The sequence below is a fragment of the Drosophila simulans genome, chromosome 3R (genome assembly GCF_016746395.2).
Source record: "Drosophila simulans strain w501 chromosome 3R, Prin_Dsim_3.1, whole genome shotgun sequence".
Taxonomy (NCBI): domain Eukaryota; kingdom Metazoa; phylum Arthropoda; class Insecta; order Diptera; family Drosophilidae; genus Drosophila; species Drosophila simulans.
The window spans coordinates 9,760,113-9,778,813 of record NC_052523.2 but is presented as its reverse complement, the minus strand read 5'-3'; the positions used below and the strand labels follow the sequence as shown (position 1 = coordinate 9,778,813).

Sequence of the window (18,701 nt, the reverse complement as noted above, 5' to 3'; positions counted from 1 at the left end):
ATGTGTTTTTCTTTTTCCAATTGGTTTACGAAACTTTATTATTTTTGGGGAGTTCTGATAATGCCTTAAGTGATAAACTATGTATATATATGTATTAATATTTTTAAATGCCTTAAATCTATTAAGGTTAGTTTTTGTTCTGAGCGAGGGGAGCCATTCCAACGATATCCCACCGAAATGGGTTGATTAACAAGAGAAATTAAAAAATAACACGCCTTCATTAATTAATATATAAATGAATTTTTTTTTACACAAGTTAACGTAAAATTACTTCATTTAATATTTTAGATTAAAAACTAAATCAAAAAATTATACAGATTAGTACAAAGCTTATGAATGAAATAGATGTGATATTACTTTCGTCGTGACCGAGTTGCGCGCTGTGGCGCACCCTCAACAGCAGAGGTCTCCGGCGCGGTCTCAAAGTGTACCTTCCGGCCTCGGCCACCTCGAACTGCCGCCGTCGATGTGGAGGAGCCGGCTTCGACTTGGGGAACCTCGGCGGGCTGCTCCGGTTCTACTGCCTTGGCGCCTTTTGCTCGACTGCGAGGGGCAGGCTTCTTTGCCTGTTCCTCCTCCTGAGGAGCCTCCTCCGATGGTGTTTTGGCACGAGCTCCGCCCCGCGGCTTTTTGATGGGTGGTTGCTTCTCCGTTTCAGTCTCGACTTTGGTTTTTCCTCCCGCGCCGCGTACGGTCTTTTTGGCTGTTTTGACATCCGGCTTCTCCAAATCGCTGTCGTCGGCCTTTCGACGAGTTCCACGCCCCTTGGTTGCTGGGATCGGCTCATGCTCTGGCCCAGACGCTTCTGTTGTTGATGGAATTTCTGGGGTGGCCTTCTTTGCCGGTGGCTCCTCAGAGTTGGCTGCCTTGCCCTTCGGCCGTTTCGGAGTCGCTGGCCGCGGTGAAGAGTCCACAATTAATTCCAGCGCCTTTGCAGTCAGGTTGCGTACGCGGCGACTACGAGCCGGTGTTGGCTTTTCGTCGTCCAGATCCTCCGTGTAGTTCTTGCGCGGTAGGTTTCGTCCTTCGCGTCGCTGCGAGGTTGTGGGCTCCGGAAGAGAAGCTGCGTTGTCGGGTGTATCGTCTGCTTTCACGGGCGGTTGATTGGTTACGGGCAAAGGTGTAACTGGATCTGGCTCTGACGCCTTGTTGGCCAGGGCCTTGCTTGCCGCTGGTGGCTTGCGTGCCCGTCGCAGTCCTGAATGCGGCTTCTCATCGTCCGGTGCCTCCTCGTAGTTTTTACGTGGCAAGTTGCGTCCCTCTCGGCGGCGTGGAGTAAGTTCTTCGGCATCGGAAGCCTTCGAAGGGGATCCCGATGTGTCCACGAGCGCCGAAGCAATTTCGGTAGGCAAGTCCTGCAAGTCGATCTGTTCTCTTTCCTCGTCTTGAGCTTCGTTTTTACGACCGCGACGTATTGCCGTTTTCTTGGCCACTGGCTGTTCCTCATCGACACTCGCTGATGCCTTGCGCACACGTCGAGATGGTGGTTTCTTCTCCGGTGTGGTCGCTTTCATATCTACACTTGGCTTTCTACCGCGGCGCGTTGTCTTGGCCGCTGGCAGTTCCACGACATCGGAACTAGACTCCGCTGGGAGCTCGTCCTTATGTTCTGGCTCCATGGACGCCCTGCGTCCACGAAGCTTTGTTTTCGGCACAGCCAGATCTGCAGTTGGTAAGGCCTCATCCTCGGTGGCTTTGCGTCCACGTCTGCGTGAATGAGAGGGAAGCGGAGCTGGATCCTCTGGTGGTGTCTTTTTAATCCCCTCATCCGTATCCAAAGTGGGCTTACGACCGCGTCGCTGGGTCTTGTTTACCTCACCCTCATCTGGAAGTAATTCAGTTGGTGCCGGTTCTGATTCTGTGACTGGCTCGGTCGCCTCTTCTCTTATTTGCGCAAGATGCTCTTCGCCGCTAGTTGAAACGGCTTCAACAGTTTCCGCAGAAGCTTTGCGTGCATTACGTCTGGTCTTCTTCGCAGGCTCTACAACTGGCAAAGATGGCTCCTGCTTTTCATCGCCCAGAGGGTGAGTTTCACGATCTGCTGGTGTTTTACCCCTCCGCTTTGGTTTTTCCAGAACATCTTGGGAAACATGATCAATGTCTTGAGAAGGCTTGCGTCCTCTACGCTTCGGTCTTTCAACGTGTTCTTCCTTAGCATGCTCCTCTACATTTGCGACCATAAATTCTGCTGATTTTCGTGCACGTTTTTTCGGCAATTCTTGATCAGCTAGATTTAAGTGATCCTCTTGGACGGAAGCCAAAGCCTCCGCCGTTTCAGGATTATGTGCGTCATTTGCTTCGTTGACTATATCTTCGGATGCCTTGCGAAGTCTTCGCTTTGGTCTCTCTGCGCGAGTATTACCTGTCTCTTTGGACACATCTTCCTGCTTCTTTGACTCCTTAGGCGCCCTGTTTTCCGATGAGACATTTGGCACATTATCGGGATCTTGTTCTTCCTTGGATATATTCAAAGTAGCAACCGGTGCAGGCCCCTTTGATTCCGAGTGACTCGAATTCTTTTTACTGGACAGCGAGGGTTCCACTTCTATGACTGGTGCTAAAATATCTACAGTCTTTTCCTTTTTATCCGACGTCGTGTTTGTTTCCTTTGCAGATGCTTTCCGCACCCGTCTTTTTGGCTTTAGCTCTAAGTCTGCTACAATTTCTGTATTTGTGTTCTCTATTTCATTGCTTGTAGTAGGTAAAACAACTGCTAACTTTCCATCTTGGTTAATGGCCTTCAAATGATCTTCAGCTTTTTCAATTTTCTCGGATGCGTCGTCCGTTTCATTAGCAGATGCCTTTCTTCCGCGTCTTTTGGGTCGTTCTTTAGTGGTCTGTTTCTGGTTGGTTTCCTGCACTTCTATTTTACCTTCTAAATCGCCTTCCACCTCTGGAACATCTCGTTGCTCGCTGTTAATCGAATGAGTACTTCCAGGTACGTTGGCACCTTCCAAGTCCGTATTAATTTTTTCTTTATTATCCAATGGAGTATCCGATTCCTTTGAAGATGCCTTCCTTAATCGTTTTTTGGGTTTGTCTATGATGATCGCCTGTTCTGCATTTGACTCGATTCTTTTCTCAACTTCTGGCTCTGGTTCTTCTTCTAGGATGGGTTTAAGAGCTTCATCAGATTTATGGCCCGGGATTTCTTTCTGTTCGACATTTGCTGTGGTTTCAGCTTCGACGGATGCAGTGCGTACTCGTCCTCTTTTTTCTGTAATAGCTTCCTTTTTGTCCTCATTCACATCTGATGATGGTTTTCTAGCTCGTCCCCTAGATTTAATGCTGAGATCATCTTCTTGCTTAGTATCGCTTCCACGGTCTTCTATTTCCAAAACCTCAGCAGATGGTTTCCTCGTCATTCTTTTTGGACGTTCAACCTCAGTCGCACTATCCGCGGAAGCAGATCCCTTTCTGGTCACTCTTTTTACTGGCTTAGATTCATCTTCATGCGTCAACTTTTCTTCTTGTTTTGAAGGCTTGCTGATAAGTCCGGACATCTCCGTGGGCTCGGGGGATATTGTTTGTTTGGAAACTATAATGTCGGTTCGATCTTTACTTTTGGAATCTGTTGAAGTACTATGAATAGGCTTCTCAGATGTTTTTTCCTGGCTACACCCAGCATCATCTTTAACGGCTAACATTTCCTGATCCGAATCAACTGCAGAATTGGACTCTGTTTTTGTTAGAGATTTATCTTCAGATACTGGCTTGATATGTGTTCCATCTTCTTGCTCTTGATCTCGTTCCGATGGTAAATTGCATTTTTCTTGTATATTATCAGTAGCGTCTCCACCTTCACTTGATTTTGTGAAGTCGGCAGATTCTTTAATACTGACTACTTCTTGTGGCTCGTTTTCTGAAGGTACCACAGAAGAATTAGTAGAATTGAATGGGGCAGGTTCTATTTTATCAACGGCATCATCGTGAGGTACTGTCGATTCAGGTCCGTGGCCTGTAGAGCTAGAATTAGCTGGGTCTCCTGGCTGAGGTTGCTGGTCTTTGGCAATGTCCTCTGACATAATATCAACCTTTTCTACTTCACCGCCATCTTGAGCACATTGAAAATCTGGCATTGCATCAGATACGTCTTCCACTTTTGGAATAGGAAGCTCAATGTCACGTTCCGAAGAAGCATTAAGAAGTTCCCCATTGGGACTTGATGAATTTATTATTACGTGTGATGTGTTACACCCTATGAGAGTTTCTACCTGATTTATTTGTTCGTACATTTTTTGTGATTCCACTTGGTGTGGTGAAGAGATTGCAGCGTTTACAGTTGATATCTTAGGGCAGATTTCTTTTTCGTATGGCTCTTCAGTTATAATTGAAATATGATTTGCTGGTTCAGTGACTTCATTTTGGTTAGATGACTCTTCAGACACACATTCTTTTACATCATTGTCTTCTATTACGATACCCTCTATAATGGAATCATCGTTTGGATCTTCAATTATTGAATCTTCTTTTAAAGGACATTGCTCAGCAATGCCTGAGGAATCTAACGAAATCACCTCATCGTCAGATTGATTTTGATTGCATTTCTCCGTTTCCTTAGTGTTCAACTCCATATCTGAATGTTGTTCGACTAAGACGGATGGTTCTGTGTAACTTTCATCTAAGCTCGAGGCATCTAATTGAATAACTTCATCGTCATTGTCCTTTTCGTCAGAATCCATTTTGGGGTTACAATCTGTGGATTCTTTTTTGTCCATCGAGTTAACATCTATTATTTGGTCGGCATTAGTTTGTTCTTTAAGCATAGACATTTCTGTGGATTGATCTTTATCCTCTCCAACTGATGTATCTTCATCTAGTGTATCTTGCTCAACAATTATGGAGGCATCTAACTGAATCACCTCTGTTTTGAAATCCTGGTTTGGTTGGCTTTCCTTAGGTTCCTCTGAAACAACAGCTTCGGATTCCTCTATAATAGAAACCTCTTTATTCTGGTCCGTTAGAGATTGATGAATTAGTGCATTTTCATCCAGTGAACTTTGTTCAAGAACGCTCAAGGTATCGTCAGGTATATTTTCATCAAATTTCTCATCACTCTCTTTATGAGCAGCGATAATTTCATTTGATGATGCCTCCATTGCGACGTATTCTTCGACGTGATCGTTTTCATTCTGTTCATCAATTTGAGCGCTTTCATTCTGTGACATTGATGTCCCACATAGACGAGTATTGGGAGATAAATTCGTTGATACTTCTAATGAGCTTACATTAGCAAGATCGCTCGCTATAGAAGACTGATTAACACAAGCGACGTGATTCGGCAAAGCTTCCATATTTTCCTTTTCTTTACTTATAGCGGAAGTATCTAAGTCTAGAGAAGTCATCGCGACTTTTTCAGAGTGTTCGATCTCAAATACTGCACTGGAATTGCTTAAAGAGACCTCATCGATGCACATATCTACCGGCCCGCAGTTTTTAATTTCATCCGATGGAATTGGCTCATCTGTTTGAGGATTAGTTTCCACAACTACATTATCAATTTTACTAACAGATGGATTCTCTTTAGTACTGGCTTCGATTGGATCTTTCTCCCCGGGTGATGTTTCGATGACTTCCTGAGTCTCATCATGTTTTGCTTTCTCAGTCGGTTTTTCGGCGGGTGACTTTTCAGTTATTAGTTGATCGATTTGACTTAGATCAGGCACTTCATCAGTTCCTGCTTCTGAAAGTAGCTCGTCACCTGAAGATTCGATGATTGTCCTAGTTTCATCAGATGGCTTTTCGACAATTACTTGATCCTTTACACTAGAAGAAGGCAACTCATCAGGATGTGCCGCTACTGGAGGTTCTCTTTCAGGTGATGTTTCGATTATTGGTTTAATAGTATCAGTTTTCGTCTCGTTGGATCCTTGAACAATTTCAGTAGGTGATTCATCAGGTTTAGCTTCTTCTTGAAGTTCCTCGGTTGGATATATGTTGGTGACGGGTTGGATAGATTCATCAGTTTTTGTTTCCTTTAAAACATCCTTGACGGGATACGGGTTTACTTCTTGTTTAGTATTATCTAAAGAGTGTACCTTCTCAGGTTGGGTTTCCTCTGAAAGTTCTTTGAGAGGCGAACTTTCGATGCAATGTTGATTAGATTCTGCATCAGTAGAAACATCAGGTTCTTGTTTTTGTTCCATAAAAGGCAAAGTCTCAATGGCTGGTTGAATGACTTCGCCATCAATTGAGACCTCATTGGAGTTGGTTTCTCTTACAAGTTCATCGGAATGTGATTCATGCAACGGTTGCTTAGACTCTGCGCCAGGGGCTCCCTTTTCGGGTTGTGCTGTTTGTGTATCTTTTTGAGTCGGCAAAGTTTCTGTGGCTGGTCGATCCGGTTCTGCAGCACTCGAAACCTTATCTGGTTTGGTTTCTTCGGAAAGTTCTTCAGAGAGCTCTATAGATGGTTTTGAGGTGTCTTTGTCGGTGGGCTCATCACCAGATTTTGCCTCTTTTGACAGTTCTTTAGAAGGTGATATTACGATTGGTGGTTCATCAGTATGCACCTCACTTTTATTGGAAGGTGATACTTCGCCAACTGAACCATATAAGTCAGTGGAGGATTTTTCATCTGTAACTGAAGTGTCTTGGGCATCGTTTGTGGACTTGGCATCTTCCTGATTAAGATTATGGTCAGGTATAGTTTTTTCCACACTACAGTCAAGGACATTAGTGGAATTAATCGAACTATCCGCTGTTGTGTCTAAAGAAAATATTTCTGACTCTAGGATCGTCAATTCCACCACTGCAGATTCAATATTTTCATCTGAATTAACTGATGGGATATCTAGACTTTTCTCTTCTTGAAGTTTGTCACCTTCGAGATTTTGGTCAGGTATAGTTTTTTCCACAGTACTGTCAAGAAGATTAGTAGAATTAATCGAACTATCCGCTGTTGTGTCTAAAGGAAATATCTCTGACTCTAGGATCGTCAATTCCACCCCTGCAGATTGAATATTTTTATCAGAATTAACTGGTGGGATATCTAGACTTTTCTCTTCTTGAAGTTTGTCACCTTCGAGATTTTGGTCAGGTATAGTTTCTTCCACACTACTGTCAATGACATTAGTAGAATTGATCGAACTATCTGCGGTTGTGTCTAAAGGAAATATCTCTGACTCTACGATCGTCAATTCCACCACTGCAGATTCAATATTTTCATCAGAATTAACTGATGGGATATCTAGACTTTTCTCTTCTTGAAGTTTGCCACCTTCGAGATTTTGGTCAGGTATAGTTTCTTCCACACTACTGCCAATGACATTGGTAGAATTGATCGAACTATCCGCTGTTGTGTCTAAAGGAAATATCTCTGACTCTACGATCGTCAATTCCACCACTGCAGATTCAATATTTTCATCAGAATTAACTGATGGGATATCTAGACATTTCTCTTCTTGAAGTTTGCCACCTTCGAGATTTTCGTCGCAAGTACTTCCCTCAATTGTGGTATCTTCCACTTCAATTAATGAAATTTCACTGATAGCACCCGTTTCGACTTTCCTTGAATTCTCATCGACAGTGTTGTGTTCCGTCAGATTGACAGATTCTTCAAGCTTGTAGGCTATAGATGGTTCCTGAGCACCGTCAGACTGTTTGGGAGTTGCTTCCGATTTCTTTGGCTCCTCCTCATCATCACTAAATACCAAGGGCTCAGTAAGGCCGACATTTGAGTCTGTATCTGAGCGATCCTCAATGTTATCAATAGGTGGATTGGTCTGGCCTAAAGGCCTCGTCTCATCCACGGTGACTTCACACGACTCTACGCCCGAAACTACTAGTGCTTCGGAGAACATTGAGTCCGACGTCTGGTCCAACAACTGAATTCCACTCATCTCGTTTGTGTTGGGCGAAATAGACCTGAAGCCGCAATCTGCAAAGGCGCTAAGATTGGGATTGGCATGCATGGTAGCTTTGTAGGTGGTGCTTGTCAGAGGATCTTTTAGGGAAGCGTTCGCTTTGGCTGTATGCCCGACATTCATCAGTGCCTCTGATGCCACTGTTTTGTTCTGATTTATTGAATCCAGAGGATCAACTCCAGTCGCTGTGCTGATCGCTGTCACATTTATCTCTTCCGTGTCTTCCATATTGGCCCCAGTCGTTTCGGGCACGTCCTCGAAAATCTTGTCCAAATGCAATGTGTTGTTCGTCACATTCAGATCATATTCTGTGGCTGCCTCCAGAGAATCCTTGCGAGACTTTAACACTGCGCTAGCTGGTTCATTTGGCACCATGATATTCCGGGCACTGGGCGTCTTCAGGGCATTTTCCAGAGGCTTTTCTTGCTCCATGCGGGATACTGCAGTGCTTCTTCTATCGTAGAAAGGAGTCCTACCAACAGAGGTTTCTAATAGTTCTGCCATATTTCCTATAATTGGTGAGGCAGGAATTTTCGGAGTTCGCATCAGTTCCCTTAGCCCTTTAAAGCGTGGTGTGCTGCAGCTTTTTGGTGTTTTCAATAAATCCCGTAGGCCGTGGAAATCTACCTTGTCGATATCATCAACTGGCAGCTCGTTGCCATAATTTTCGTCATCAGCGATGACAGATTTACTATCTGTAATAAATATAAAAAATATAATTTAAATCAAATAAGCCATTCCATTTCATAAATGATTATGAATAAGCTTACCATCTTCGGAACCAACTTCTTCCAATATGACTCCCATATCGCCCACAGATTCATCCATCTGAAGTTCCCTCTTGGGTGTGTTCAAAATACGCAACGATTGGCGCGTTGGTGTGGACATTTCTTGCGTAAATCGCCGCTTGCGGCGGGGAGTAACAGCGACTTGGCTGTCCATTGCTGAACAGGATGCACGGCGAGAACGCTTGTTGTCCTTCTCGGGTAATGTCTTACTGCTGGCCTCCATCGAGGATCGCCGAGTGCTTCTCCGTGGCGTTGTTGACGCTACCCTCTGCTCAACAGAATGACGGCGCAAGCTCCTGCGAACCACGGGGGTTTCTGCATTTGGAGATGGTTGGTTCTCTTTTTGAGATGTCCCTCCTGTCGCAATAAAATAAAAATGTATTTTGGGAATTTCCAAATTTAAATTGCTTACCAGTTGAATTTGAATTACCAGTAGTACTCTCCAAGGGCAGCTCTTCGCAAATACTTTCCTCGATTATTTTCTCAGAATTAGCTGTTTCGGTTTCGGAACATTAGTTTTCATAATATTTATTTTATATTATAGATACTTACAATTCTTAGTTTGTTGAGGAATATTTGCATGAACCTCTTCGCAAATGTTATCCTCAATAATAGCATTCTCTAGTTGTTTGCCGACTGGAAGATCATCTTTTTCTTTACATTCGTCTTCATTTTTGCCGGTTTCAAATTCATGTTTGTCACGTTCATTCTCGTCGAGTATGGCCGCATCTGGCTTAGGATTCACATCTTCCTGTGCAGATTTTAACTTGCCTTCCACATCTGATTCTGTCCCGATCGGCTCAACTTTGTCTCGGATAGGTGTAGGCTCTTCTGAGCTCACTGACGGAAGCCTCTTTTCAATTAGGGAACTCAGCTGAAAGGATACATCATCGTCTACTTCCCCAGTGATGAGAGCAGTAACCGCTTCAATTGTCATTGCTGCGCCACTCTGATCCTTTCCTTGGGTATCATGCATTATAGTGAACGTGCGGCTCAGCTCATCCTGAGAATCGTCCGGTTTTTCCGGAGTGGAGCTCTTGATCTGGGACACATCGATTGTTTTTTTTTGACATGGCGATGACGGCTTAGATGATCCAGGCTTAGGGGAGCCACTTTTCGGCGAGTTAAGCGAACGACGTGCCCTGGCTACGAGCTTGTTGCTCTTGTCAACGCCGGGACTACGCTTGGCAGCCGCAAACGACTTTCTGAGCTGGGAGACCTTGTTCTCTCTGGGAGACTCCATTAGTGACATACGTTTGCGTGGCGAGGTCTTGGGTGCGTTTCCTCTCGTATGCCCTTCTCGCTGGACTGGCGTACGCCGATGTGGATGGAATGGCAAACGCCGAGGCGTAGTCAGGCAGTGGCGACGAGCCTCCAGAAGAGATGTCCGCTTGGGAGTGGCTATGGGGGTATTCTTATCTGGTTGGTTGGCGGCGATCTGCTTTTTAATGCTGGTAAGCATAGCTCGTTTCATCAGGGAATGGGGCGTTCTATTGGGTGTGGTGATACCAGCCGGACGCTGAGGAGTTTTATACCGTTGCGAAGGGCTTGGTGATGGCGGTGTGTCAGAGTTAGTTATGTCAATGACTAATGGGGATGCATCTGATGATTCGTCGGTGCTGTCTACACTGATAGGCGTCTGTTTGGGTGTGAGCTTGAATGCATGCGAATGTTTGGGTGTTTGTCGTAGCTTTGATGGGGTGGTCAGATCTATCAGGAACATAGACGAATCCCGCTTGGTCTTCTTTGAGGTGGATGGCGTGCTAAAGTCCATTAGATCTCGGCTGCAGCTGTCTTCGTTTAGTTCAGAGAGCACATTGCCCTTGGGGGTGCTGTATATGCTCTTGGGCGTGGAAACTGCCAAAGACGTCGTGGTGTAGCCAGGTTTTCGCACACATGAAAAGGATTTCTCGGTCTTAACGCCAGTCTCGCGCGGCGAATAAGAGGTAATAACCACGTCGGAGATGGCGCACAGCTTTAGTAGCTTCTGGTGGCTACCTGGTGGCGTTGCGGTATTCTCCTTATTCTGCGTAGCCTCTAGAAGATTTACTTTGGGGGACTCGTAAGCTGTCTTCTCTGTGCTGTGTTGAATGGATTCATTCAGTGAGACATCCTCCAAGTGAGACTCACTCTGATCACGAGACTCTATAGAAGTATTTCCTTCGTCGTCCGAATTGATGCTATAGTGAAAACTGAAAAGGTATAAGCAGAGATGAGGTTTTATGGGGACTATTAACAGGCAGGCAACACATGCTTGCAGTAGGAACTTTTTCCTATTGTTGTTGCCCAAAGACATTTTAGGGGTTGGCCAGGTAGTCGGTTAGGGGTCTGCCTGCTGTTTTCACTTACTTGTGAACTGTCAGGCGTTTTTCGGCTTGTAGACGATGCGATTGCTAAATCAAATAAAAATAGGAAAATTGTAGGTCTTGGAATACTGTACTAGATGGAGCAGATGGCGGCTATTACCTTCAATGAAGGGCAAGAGTTTGACGCTTGTTCTTTGGGCAATAGGCGTTCTGGGGTGCATGGGGCTTCCTGCACCTCGGAGCACTTCGGGAACTCCCAAGTGTAGACCTTCTCTCGAATAGTAATCTTGCCACCGTGTAGCAAAGGACGCTTGCCTGAAGCATGGATGGCCACGTCGTTGAGATGAATGGGATCTCCGCTGGACTTGTTGTATATGATGACCTAAGTGCGGAAAAAGCAGTATGTTAAGGCGGTAAAAGGGGACTCCTGCCTTCCAGACTCACCCTGCCGAAGGCATCGCAGTTAATCTCGCAAATTAGACGCTCCTCCTCTGGCCCCTCCAGGATGAGGTCGCAATTGTAGTAGGAGCCCACCTGGAAGGTGCGCCCTTTGGCTGCCAGAACCACGGTTTTACCATTTTCGTCCTCGTAGCGCAACCTGCCGCCATCCAGCGACATTTTCCAAGCGGCGTCGCAAATGCGGCTTGGGTGCGGGGAAAACGAATACCGAAGCGAGCACTTTGAAAAGCCGCAAAGCTATTGGAAATAATACGGTAAATGCACGTACACAAAACACCCACAAACTATTCACTAATTTCTTTCACACTTTTCCTACAGACACTGTTTTTACGGCTGACATTACGAGCTTGTCATAGTTAATTGTAACTCTGTGAAGGAATTTTTTTTTTGCAATGGACGCGCAAGCCTTGCCAACTCGTTTCTAATGCGCCGGCTTATGCGTTACATTTAAAATTCTGGGCGCAGGAACTGACAACTTACTTAAATTAAAAGTGGTATATATTTTGTGGTTATTAATGATGGTTAATCTCTAGAAGTGAAAAGAAATCTGTATTATGTGAATCTCTTTGTCAAATAAAAAATATAAGGTAAAATAAGGTTTTAAATTTTTTTTTGCAGTGCTGTAAATTAGAGTGCGTATCGTAAACAGAAAAATTAAATTAGAAAACGTTCCTTCGTAAAATATTAACGATTAAAAATACGTTTTATTTATTATGTTAATAAATTTGCAATTTTTTTAATATTTATTTTAAGTTCATAACTTATAATAGTCGATTTACAAAAAATATCGATTGTACCTTAATGAAATTGATTGTACATATGGTACCGACAAGTGTCATCCCTAGAATTGAGCCGGAAAACAAAAACTTTTTACAAAAGAATAAAATTTTTGGCATAAGTACAATCGCAATGGACTCCGACGCCGCACAAAAGACCTGGGAGCTGGAGAACAACATCCAGACGTTGCCCAGTTGTGACGAGATCTTTCGCTACGACGCAGAACAGCAGCGGCAGATCATCGATGCGAAGCCCTGGGAGAAGGATCCCCACTTCTTTAAGGACATAAAGATCTCGGCACTGGCGCTTCTAAAGATGGTGATGCACGCTCGCTCTGGCGGTACTTTGGAGGTGATGGGTCTAATGCTTGGCAAGGTCGAGGACAACACAATGGTGAGTTATTGAATGGAAAAGGTCCTCAATTAATAAGTCTTTCCCTTGCAGATTGTCATGGATGCGTTTGCACTACCAGTGGAGGGCACTGAAACCCGCGTCAATGCCCAGGCACAAGCGTACGAGTACATGACCGCCTACATGGAGGCGGCCAAAGAGGTGGGACGCATGGAACACGCCGTGGGCTGGTATCACAGCCATCCCGGTTACGGTTGCTGGTTGTCCGGAATCGATGTGTCCACCCAGATGCTCAACCAGACATACCAGGAGCCATTCGTGGCCATTGTGGTTGATCCGGTGCGCACTGTTTCCGCTGGCAAGGTGTGTCTGGGTGCATTCCGCACCTATCCAAAGGGTTATAAGCCACCAAACGAGGAGCCCTCGGAGTATCAGACCATCCCGCTGAATAAGATCGAAGACTTTGGAGTCCACTGCAAGCAGTACTATCCCTTGGAAATTAGCTACTTTAAGTCTGCTCTGGACCGCAGGCTCCTCGACTCTCTGTGGAACAAATACTGGGTAAACACACTGGGCAGCTCGGGTCTGCTCACCAACACAGAGTACACCACCGGTCAGATCATGGATCTCTCCGAGAAGCTGGAGCAGAGTGAGAACTTTTTAGGTCGCGGTACATAATGGGTCGATTTAAGAGTTGTGCACATCATTTACCCGCTTTAATATCCACAGGAACCGATGTCAACGAGAAGCGTTCAGAGGATAAGCTGTCCAAGGCCACGCGAGACTGCAGCCGCTCCACCATTGAACTGATACACGGCTTGATGGCTCAGATCGTTAAGGACAAACTTTTCAACAAGGTCGGACTGGGCAAATAGTTCAAGACTACAGTTCGCAATGAATTTTAAAATGCATTGTGAATTTTCTTTGCAACCTGGCGATTTATTAACCATTTCCCTGGAAATTATTTTAAGTAAGTCAAGCTTATCCAAAAGAAAAAGGAAATTATAAAACTGCCTGATAGGCTGAAGAAAAAAATCTAAAACTCTTTTTACTTTTAATATAGGTTCTTTATTTTTGTAGAGAAACTATTTTCTACTAAATAAATTATTTTGTCGTTCCCTTTAATACTTAATAGACGACAGAAGGCATAGTAAAAGTTGCAACTTTTGTTCGCTATTTCGGAAAAAAGCTATTCTTTCAGATAAACAAACTTATTTTATAGAATATAAAATAATTCGGCACTGCGAAGTATATTTCCCACATCGATAAAACATTGTGGAAAATAAGATGCTTGGGTATTTCAATTGGTTTAGAATTATGTAACCCGAGCCGGTCTCAAAGCAACAACCGAAGCCCACCGACTGAAACATTCCCTAATTGCTTTGGGATTTTTAAAGTAAATATTACAGAGCCTAGTTAGCTATACAAGCCAAGCCGCAAATGCGTCTCTCTCATCAATCAAATGGTTTCATTATATTCATCGTTTGGTTCATTTTACAACTTTTATTCCTCGATTGCGTGTTTGCCCATGGGCTCTAGGGTTTCCCTGGCAGACCCGCAGTCTACTGTCTGCTCCTGGGAGCGAGAGCTACAAGTGAGATGTCAACGCCCTTCCAGCACGTGGCCCAATCAATTTGAAGGGACAAGAAGGGGGCCGCTTGCGAAGGGCGCTAATTAAATACGTTGTCACGTTTATCGCCGCTGTGAGGTACCAAAAAAAAAAAAAGGGGGCGCCAAGGCAAATACAAGTCCTGTTTTACCGTTATCATCACTCCTGCAAGGAATGCCCATTAAAATGTCAACATTTGTGTGCCTGTGCCGGATTTACTCTGTGGAATTTTTAAATCCTCCTAAATGTAAATGTAAATTGTGGCGCATAACAAGTCCAAAAATCCTACATCAAAAAGGGAGATAAACAAAATAACAAGAAATATTAACGCACTTGGAGTATGCAAACGAGAGCCTTTATAAAGATTTACGTGACAAACCCAACGAGGGCTGCGTTTGTGCGTGTAAGTTATTGGTGGTAAAGCAATAAAACTTTCATTTTCAGATATTATATCGAAAAGTAACCGTCAATTGGCATCAACAAGGAGCATTGACATGAAATGTAACACTGCCAAAGGGGGTTAGACCCTCCGCTTGGCGAATGGGAAGGAGGAGTCTAAAACGATTGCCGAGGTGCTATAAAAGTCCCGGCGACGAACGACAGGCGCTTCATTCGCGTCCTGGATGCCAGCTAGAAAGCTTCCCAATCGCTGTACACAAAGTCCAAGCCGAGGGACACCATGGCAGCATCGGCAGCATCCTCCTCGTGCGCATCCGTCCAATAAAAATCAAAGTAATAGCAATGGAAAACCTATTCTCTGAGTGATAGTGCGTGCGTTTAGTGCCTTGGGAACTGTAGCCAGCATATGTGCGCTATCATATTGTGTGGGAATCTATTGAATTTTCAGGAAGTGAATTACAAGCAACGCCGAATAAGGAAATTTACGAACTGACAAGGCGGCGAATAAATATTAAACGGAGATTTTAAAGTGAAACTTAACCAACGAAACCTGTTGAGCAAAGTAAGTGAAATTTAAGGAAAAGTATTGCTAAGTGAAATAATTTCAACTACTAGGAGAGATTATTTTAAAATCATGTTTTTAATTTGTTTAAAATTTATCTGTACTATACTTAGAAAAAACAGTTATAGAAAAACTTTACTTCACTTAGAAAAACTTAAGAACAATTTTATAATTATTAACTTTATGTGTTACAAAAATTATTCCTTGTATATAAAGTATACAAAATAATAAGCAATTAATGCAGAAAAATGTACCTATGTTGTTTTTCACTTTAAGTAATAATATCGTGTTTTTCTTGTTTAAACATTTGAATTTTTTCAGAAACTTCAACCATGTATGGAATGCTGTACGAGAGTGTGCAGCACTACGTGCAGGAGGAGTACGGCGTGGACATTTGGCGGAAGGTGTGTCACATCATCGACTGCAAGCACAATAGCTTCAAGACGCACCAGATCTATCCGGACAAGCTGATGCCGGACATCGCCGAGGCTTTGTCCGCCTGCACGGGCGAGTCCTTCGACTTCTGCATGAACTTCTTCGGGCGCTGTTTTGTGCGGTTCTTCAGCAACTTTGGCTACGACAAGATGATCCGCTCCACAGGGCGATACTTCTGCGACTTCCTGCAGTCCATCGACAACATTCACTTGATTATGCGCTTCACCTATCCCAAGATGAAGTCGCCCAGCATGCAGTTGACCAATATGGATGACAACGGAGCTGTGATCCTGTACAGAAGCAGTCGCACTGGAATGTCCAAGTACCTAATTGGGCAGATGACCGAGGTGGCGCGAGAGTTTTACGGCCTGGAGATCAAGGCTTACGTGATTGAGAGCCAGAATGACATCAGTGGAGGCACTGCTGGTCCCATCAAGCTCACGGAGGGTCCCTTAACTGTGATTGTGAAGTATCGTCTGGACTTTGATAACCGGGAGTACATGGCTAAGCGGGTCAATACGGAGGCCCATCCCTCGCAGCTCAAAATGCCCACCGTGAAACTGGATGTGTTCCTCGATCTTTTTCCCTTCACATTTGTGCTGAACCACGACATGAAGATCACGCATGCTGGTGAGAAGATCGTTGAGACCTGGATTATGCACAATCCAGGGGCCAATCCAAAGAGCTTCATTGGCACCCACGTAATGGACCTGTTCCAATGCCGTCGTCCGAAAGACACCACCATCGACTGGGATACCCTGATCCAGATGAGAGCCGTGCTCTTTGAATTCGAGTTGATTCGCACGGGTCACAACCGCGCTGCCTACGATGCTGTCTTGAATATGGACTTTGAGAACTACGACGAGATGGACTTAAACGAAGCCCAGACTATGGCGCTGGCCAAGGCCCACGAGTTCAGTGAATCCCATCCGGTGGATGATGATGAAGCTGCGGGCGAGGATGAGATCGACCCTGCCACTGGGGAACGTCGATCCTCCCAGGGCTTGAGGTCAATCCTTTTGAAGGGGCAGATGTTCTACATCAAAGATGTGGACTCGCTGATCTTCCTGTGCAGTCCTTTAATCGAAAATCTCGATGAGTTGCACGGAATCGGTCTCTATTTGAACGATCTCAATCCGCATGGGCTGAGTAGAGAGCTTGTGATGGCGGGATGGCAGCACTGCTCCAAGCTGGAGATCATGTTCGAGAAGGAGGAGCAGCGATCGGATGAGCTGGAAAAGTCGCTGGAACTGGCAGATTCCTGGAAAAGGCAGGGAGATGAGCTACTGTACTCCATGATTCCACGACCCATTGCCGAACGAATGCGACTCAGTCAGGAGCAGGTCTGCCAGAGTTTCGAGGAGGTGTCCGTCATCTTCCTCGAGGTGATGAACGTCTATGATGAAGGATTGAACAGCATTCAGGGCGCCATGCAGGCGGTGAACACTTTGAACAAAGTATTTTCGGCTCTGGATGAGGAGATCATTTCCCCATTCGTTTACAAAGTGGAGACCGTGGGCATGGTATACATGGCAGTTTCGGGTGCTCCTGATGTGAATCCCCTGCACGCCGAGCACGCTTGCGACTTGGCCTTGAGGGTGATGAAAAAGTTCAAGGCTCACGACCTGGGGGACGTTGCCATTCGGGTTGGCATCAATTCGGGACCTGTGGTGGCCGGCGTTGTGGGCCAAAAGGTTCCTCGATACTGTCTGTTTGGGGACACCGTTAACACAGCCTCGCGAATGGAGAGCAGCAGCGATCCCTGGAAGATCCAGCTATCGAAGTACACCGGCGATAAGGTGCGCCAAGTGGGCTACAAAGTGGAGTCGCGTGGCACGGTCAAGGTCAAGGGCAAGGGCGACATGGAGACCTACTGGCTGCTGGAGGGTCCCGAAGGCTAGGCATAGAAAAATATTAAATGTATCTTTAATTTTAGCACCATGCACTGAAGGATTGTACGGCACCTGTGGCTTTCTTAATTTGTTGCAATAAAAGAGAATTTAGCTCTGCTCCTCTGACTTTTTTTGAAGGTATAAATAATACCTATTTCTTGCTAGTGCTTGGACAAACTTAATTTGTCTAATAATACCAGTTGTCTAAGTAAACAATAGATTCTTTTTGAATACACCCCTTATAAGCTCAAGTTCTTGTAATATCCTCCATCCTGCCTCTTCAATTACCAACTTAATTTGCTACCCGCTCCTGCCATTTCCCGCAGACAACCCTCATTTCGGAAAATCCATTTTTAATAACTTTTATGGGCGGTTTGCGTGTCACTTTGCACACCATCATCTCCAACCCACGACGAACCATTCGAGCATCTAGTAACCTCCGTTCGCCTGTTCCTTATATAAATTAAATTAAGTCACTCTGCGTGTCCTTAGCTCAAATGCCTGGACGTTGGACACTTAATTCCGGTGCAATATTGATAGTAACTACACAGGAAAAAGTACTCTCGATCTCATATATTGCTTTTAGTTTTCATGTTCATGTAAACAAAACTCAAAAATAAAGGAATATTTTGAAAAAATATATGGTTCAAGAAAAAAATAAAAATAAACATTTGGAAAATATTCTTGTATTTTCTTAGTTAGAAAATTCGTCACAAAAGTTGATATCAGAACTTTCGTGTGTTGAGGTGCCATCGTCATTAGTTTTTACTCCGTTAAAGTTTGTTTTTGTTTGATTATATCGAGTTATTTTCTTGGGGAGCCAATATACATAAATATAATATTTTTGTAGTTATGCAACGCGTGTCTGTCGCATCTGTAATTGATGGCTTTTTGAGTGGCATGAGTATCTCCTTCTTTTATTCAACCAGGCATATTATCGTCCTCTCGGTCGAATAATGGTCTCTCCATAAAATTGTCAACGTTTATTTAATAGACTAGGCCTAAAATCCGTTTCGTTTAAGTGGGACAAAGGCTTTTTGTTCGATGCTGTGAAATCCCTTTTAAATTGCTTTAAAACAACACATCAAATATGTGCAGGATTCAGGCTAACATATGTATGTACATCTATTTGTATATATAAGTGCGTGAAAATGGAAAAGCATTAAGCACAGAGCCACAAAACCATTCCTCCATCGGGGAAATGGCAAACGGCCAAAGCGAAAAACTCGGTTACAATGATACATTTGACAGACGGTTT

General features: G+C 44.4%; 3 protein-coding genes across 4 annotated transcripts; 2 read left to right on the top strand and 1 right to left on the bottom strand.

Moving 5' to 3' along the window:
* Positions 1-20: 20 nt before the first annotated feature.
* LOC6727815 (titin) lies at positions 21-11,942 on the bottom strand. The gene is made up of 7 exons (XM_002103140.4): positions 11,404-11,942; positions 11,120-11,341; positions 11,003-11,046; positions 9,206-10,845; positions 9,066-9,146; positions 8,636-9,010; positions 21-8,560 (listed from the first exon to the last, which is right to left on the bottom strand). The coding sequence occupies exons 1-7, from the start codon at positions 11,575-11,577 to the stop codon at positions 354-356; spliced, it is 10,743 nt and encodes a 3,580-aa protein (XP_002103176.2). The 5' UTR covers positions 11,578-11,942; the 3' UTR covers positions 21-353.
* A 278-nt stretch (positions 11,943-12,220) lies between these two features.
* Positions 12,221-13,537, top strand: LOC6727814 (COP9 signalosome complex subunit 5). 2 transcript variants are annotated; one of them, XM_039295987.2, is made up of 3 exons: positions 12,221-12,588; positions 12,640-13,210; positions 13,276-13,537. In XM_039295987.2, exons 1-3 carry the CDS (start codon positions 12,238-12,240, stop codon positions 13,419-13,421), a joined length of 1,068 nt encoding a protein of 355 aa, XP_039151921.2. In that variant the 5' UTR covers positions 12,221-12,237; the 3' UTR covers positions 13,422-13,537. The 2 variants fall into 2 exon arrangements, with proteins under 2 accessions (XP_039151921.2, XP_016034401.1); XM_016175440.3 differs by having other exon boundaries at positions 12,222-12,588; positions 12,640-13,216.
* A 323-nt stretch (positions 13,538-13,860) lies between these two features.
* On the top strand, positions 13,861-17,560 carry LOC6727813 (soluble guanylate cyclase 89Da). Its single transcript, XM_016175441.3, has 2 exons — positions 13,861-15,116; positions 15,438-17,560. The coding sequence occupies exon 2, from the start codon at positions 15,449-15,451 to the stop codon at positions 17,450-17,452; it is 2,004 nt and encodes a 667-aa protein (XP_016034400.1). The 5' UTR covers positions 13,861-15,116; positions 15,438-15,448; the 3' UTR covers positions 17,453-17,560.
* The last annotated feature ends 1,141 nt before the right edge of the window (positions 17,561-18,701 follow it).

Excerpts from the sequence above, each read along its gene's own strand:
- LOC6727815 (XM_002103140.4), bottom strand. The coding sequence starts at position 11,577 with ATGTCGCTGGATGGCGGCAGGTTGCGCTACGAGGACGAAAATGGTAAA. Across the intron at positions 11,047-11,119 it reads ACTCTTGCCCTTCATTGAAG|CAATCGCATCGTCTACAAGC; the intron begins GTAATAGCCGCC and ends TATTTGATTTAG. Across the intron at positions 8,561-8,635 it reads AGAAGTTGGTTCCGAAGATG|ATAGTAAATCTGTCATCGCT; the intron begins GTAAGCTTATTC and ends TATTTATTACAG.
- LOC6727814 (XM_016175440.3), top strand. The coding sequence starts at position 12,238 with ATGGTACCGACAAGTGTCATCCCTAGAATTGAGCCGGAAAACAAAAAC. Across the intron at positions 12,589-12,639 it reads AGGTCGAGGACAACACAATG|ATTGTCATGGATGCGTTTGC; the intron begins GTGAGTTATTGA and ends TTTCCCTTGCAG. Across the intron at positions 13,217-13,275 it reads TGAGAACTTTTTAGGTCGCG|GAACCGATGTCAACGAGAAG; the intron begins GTACATAATGGG and ends TAATATCCACAG.
- LOC6727813 (XM_016175441.3), top strand. The coding sequence starts at position 15,449 with ATGTATGGAATGCTGTACGAGAGTGTGCAGCACTACGTGCAGGAGGAG.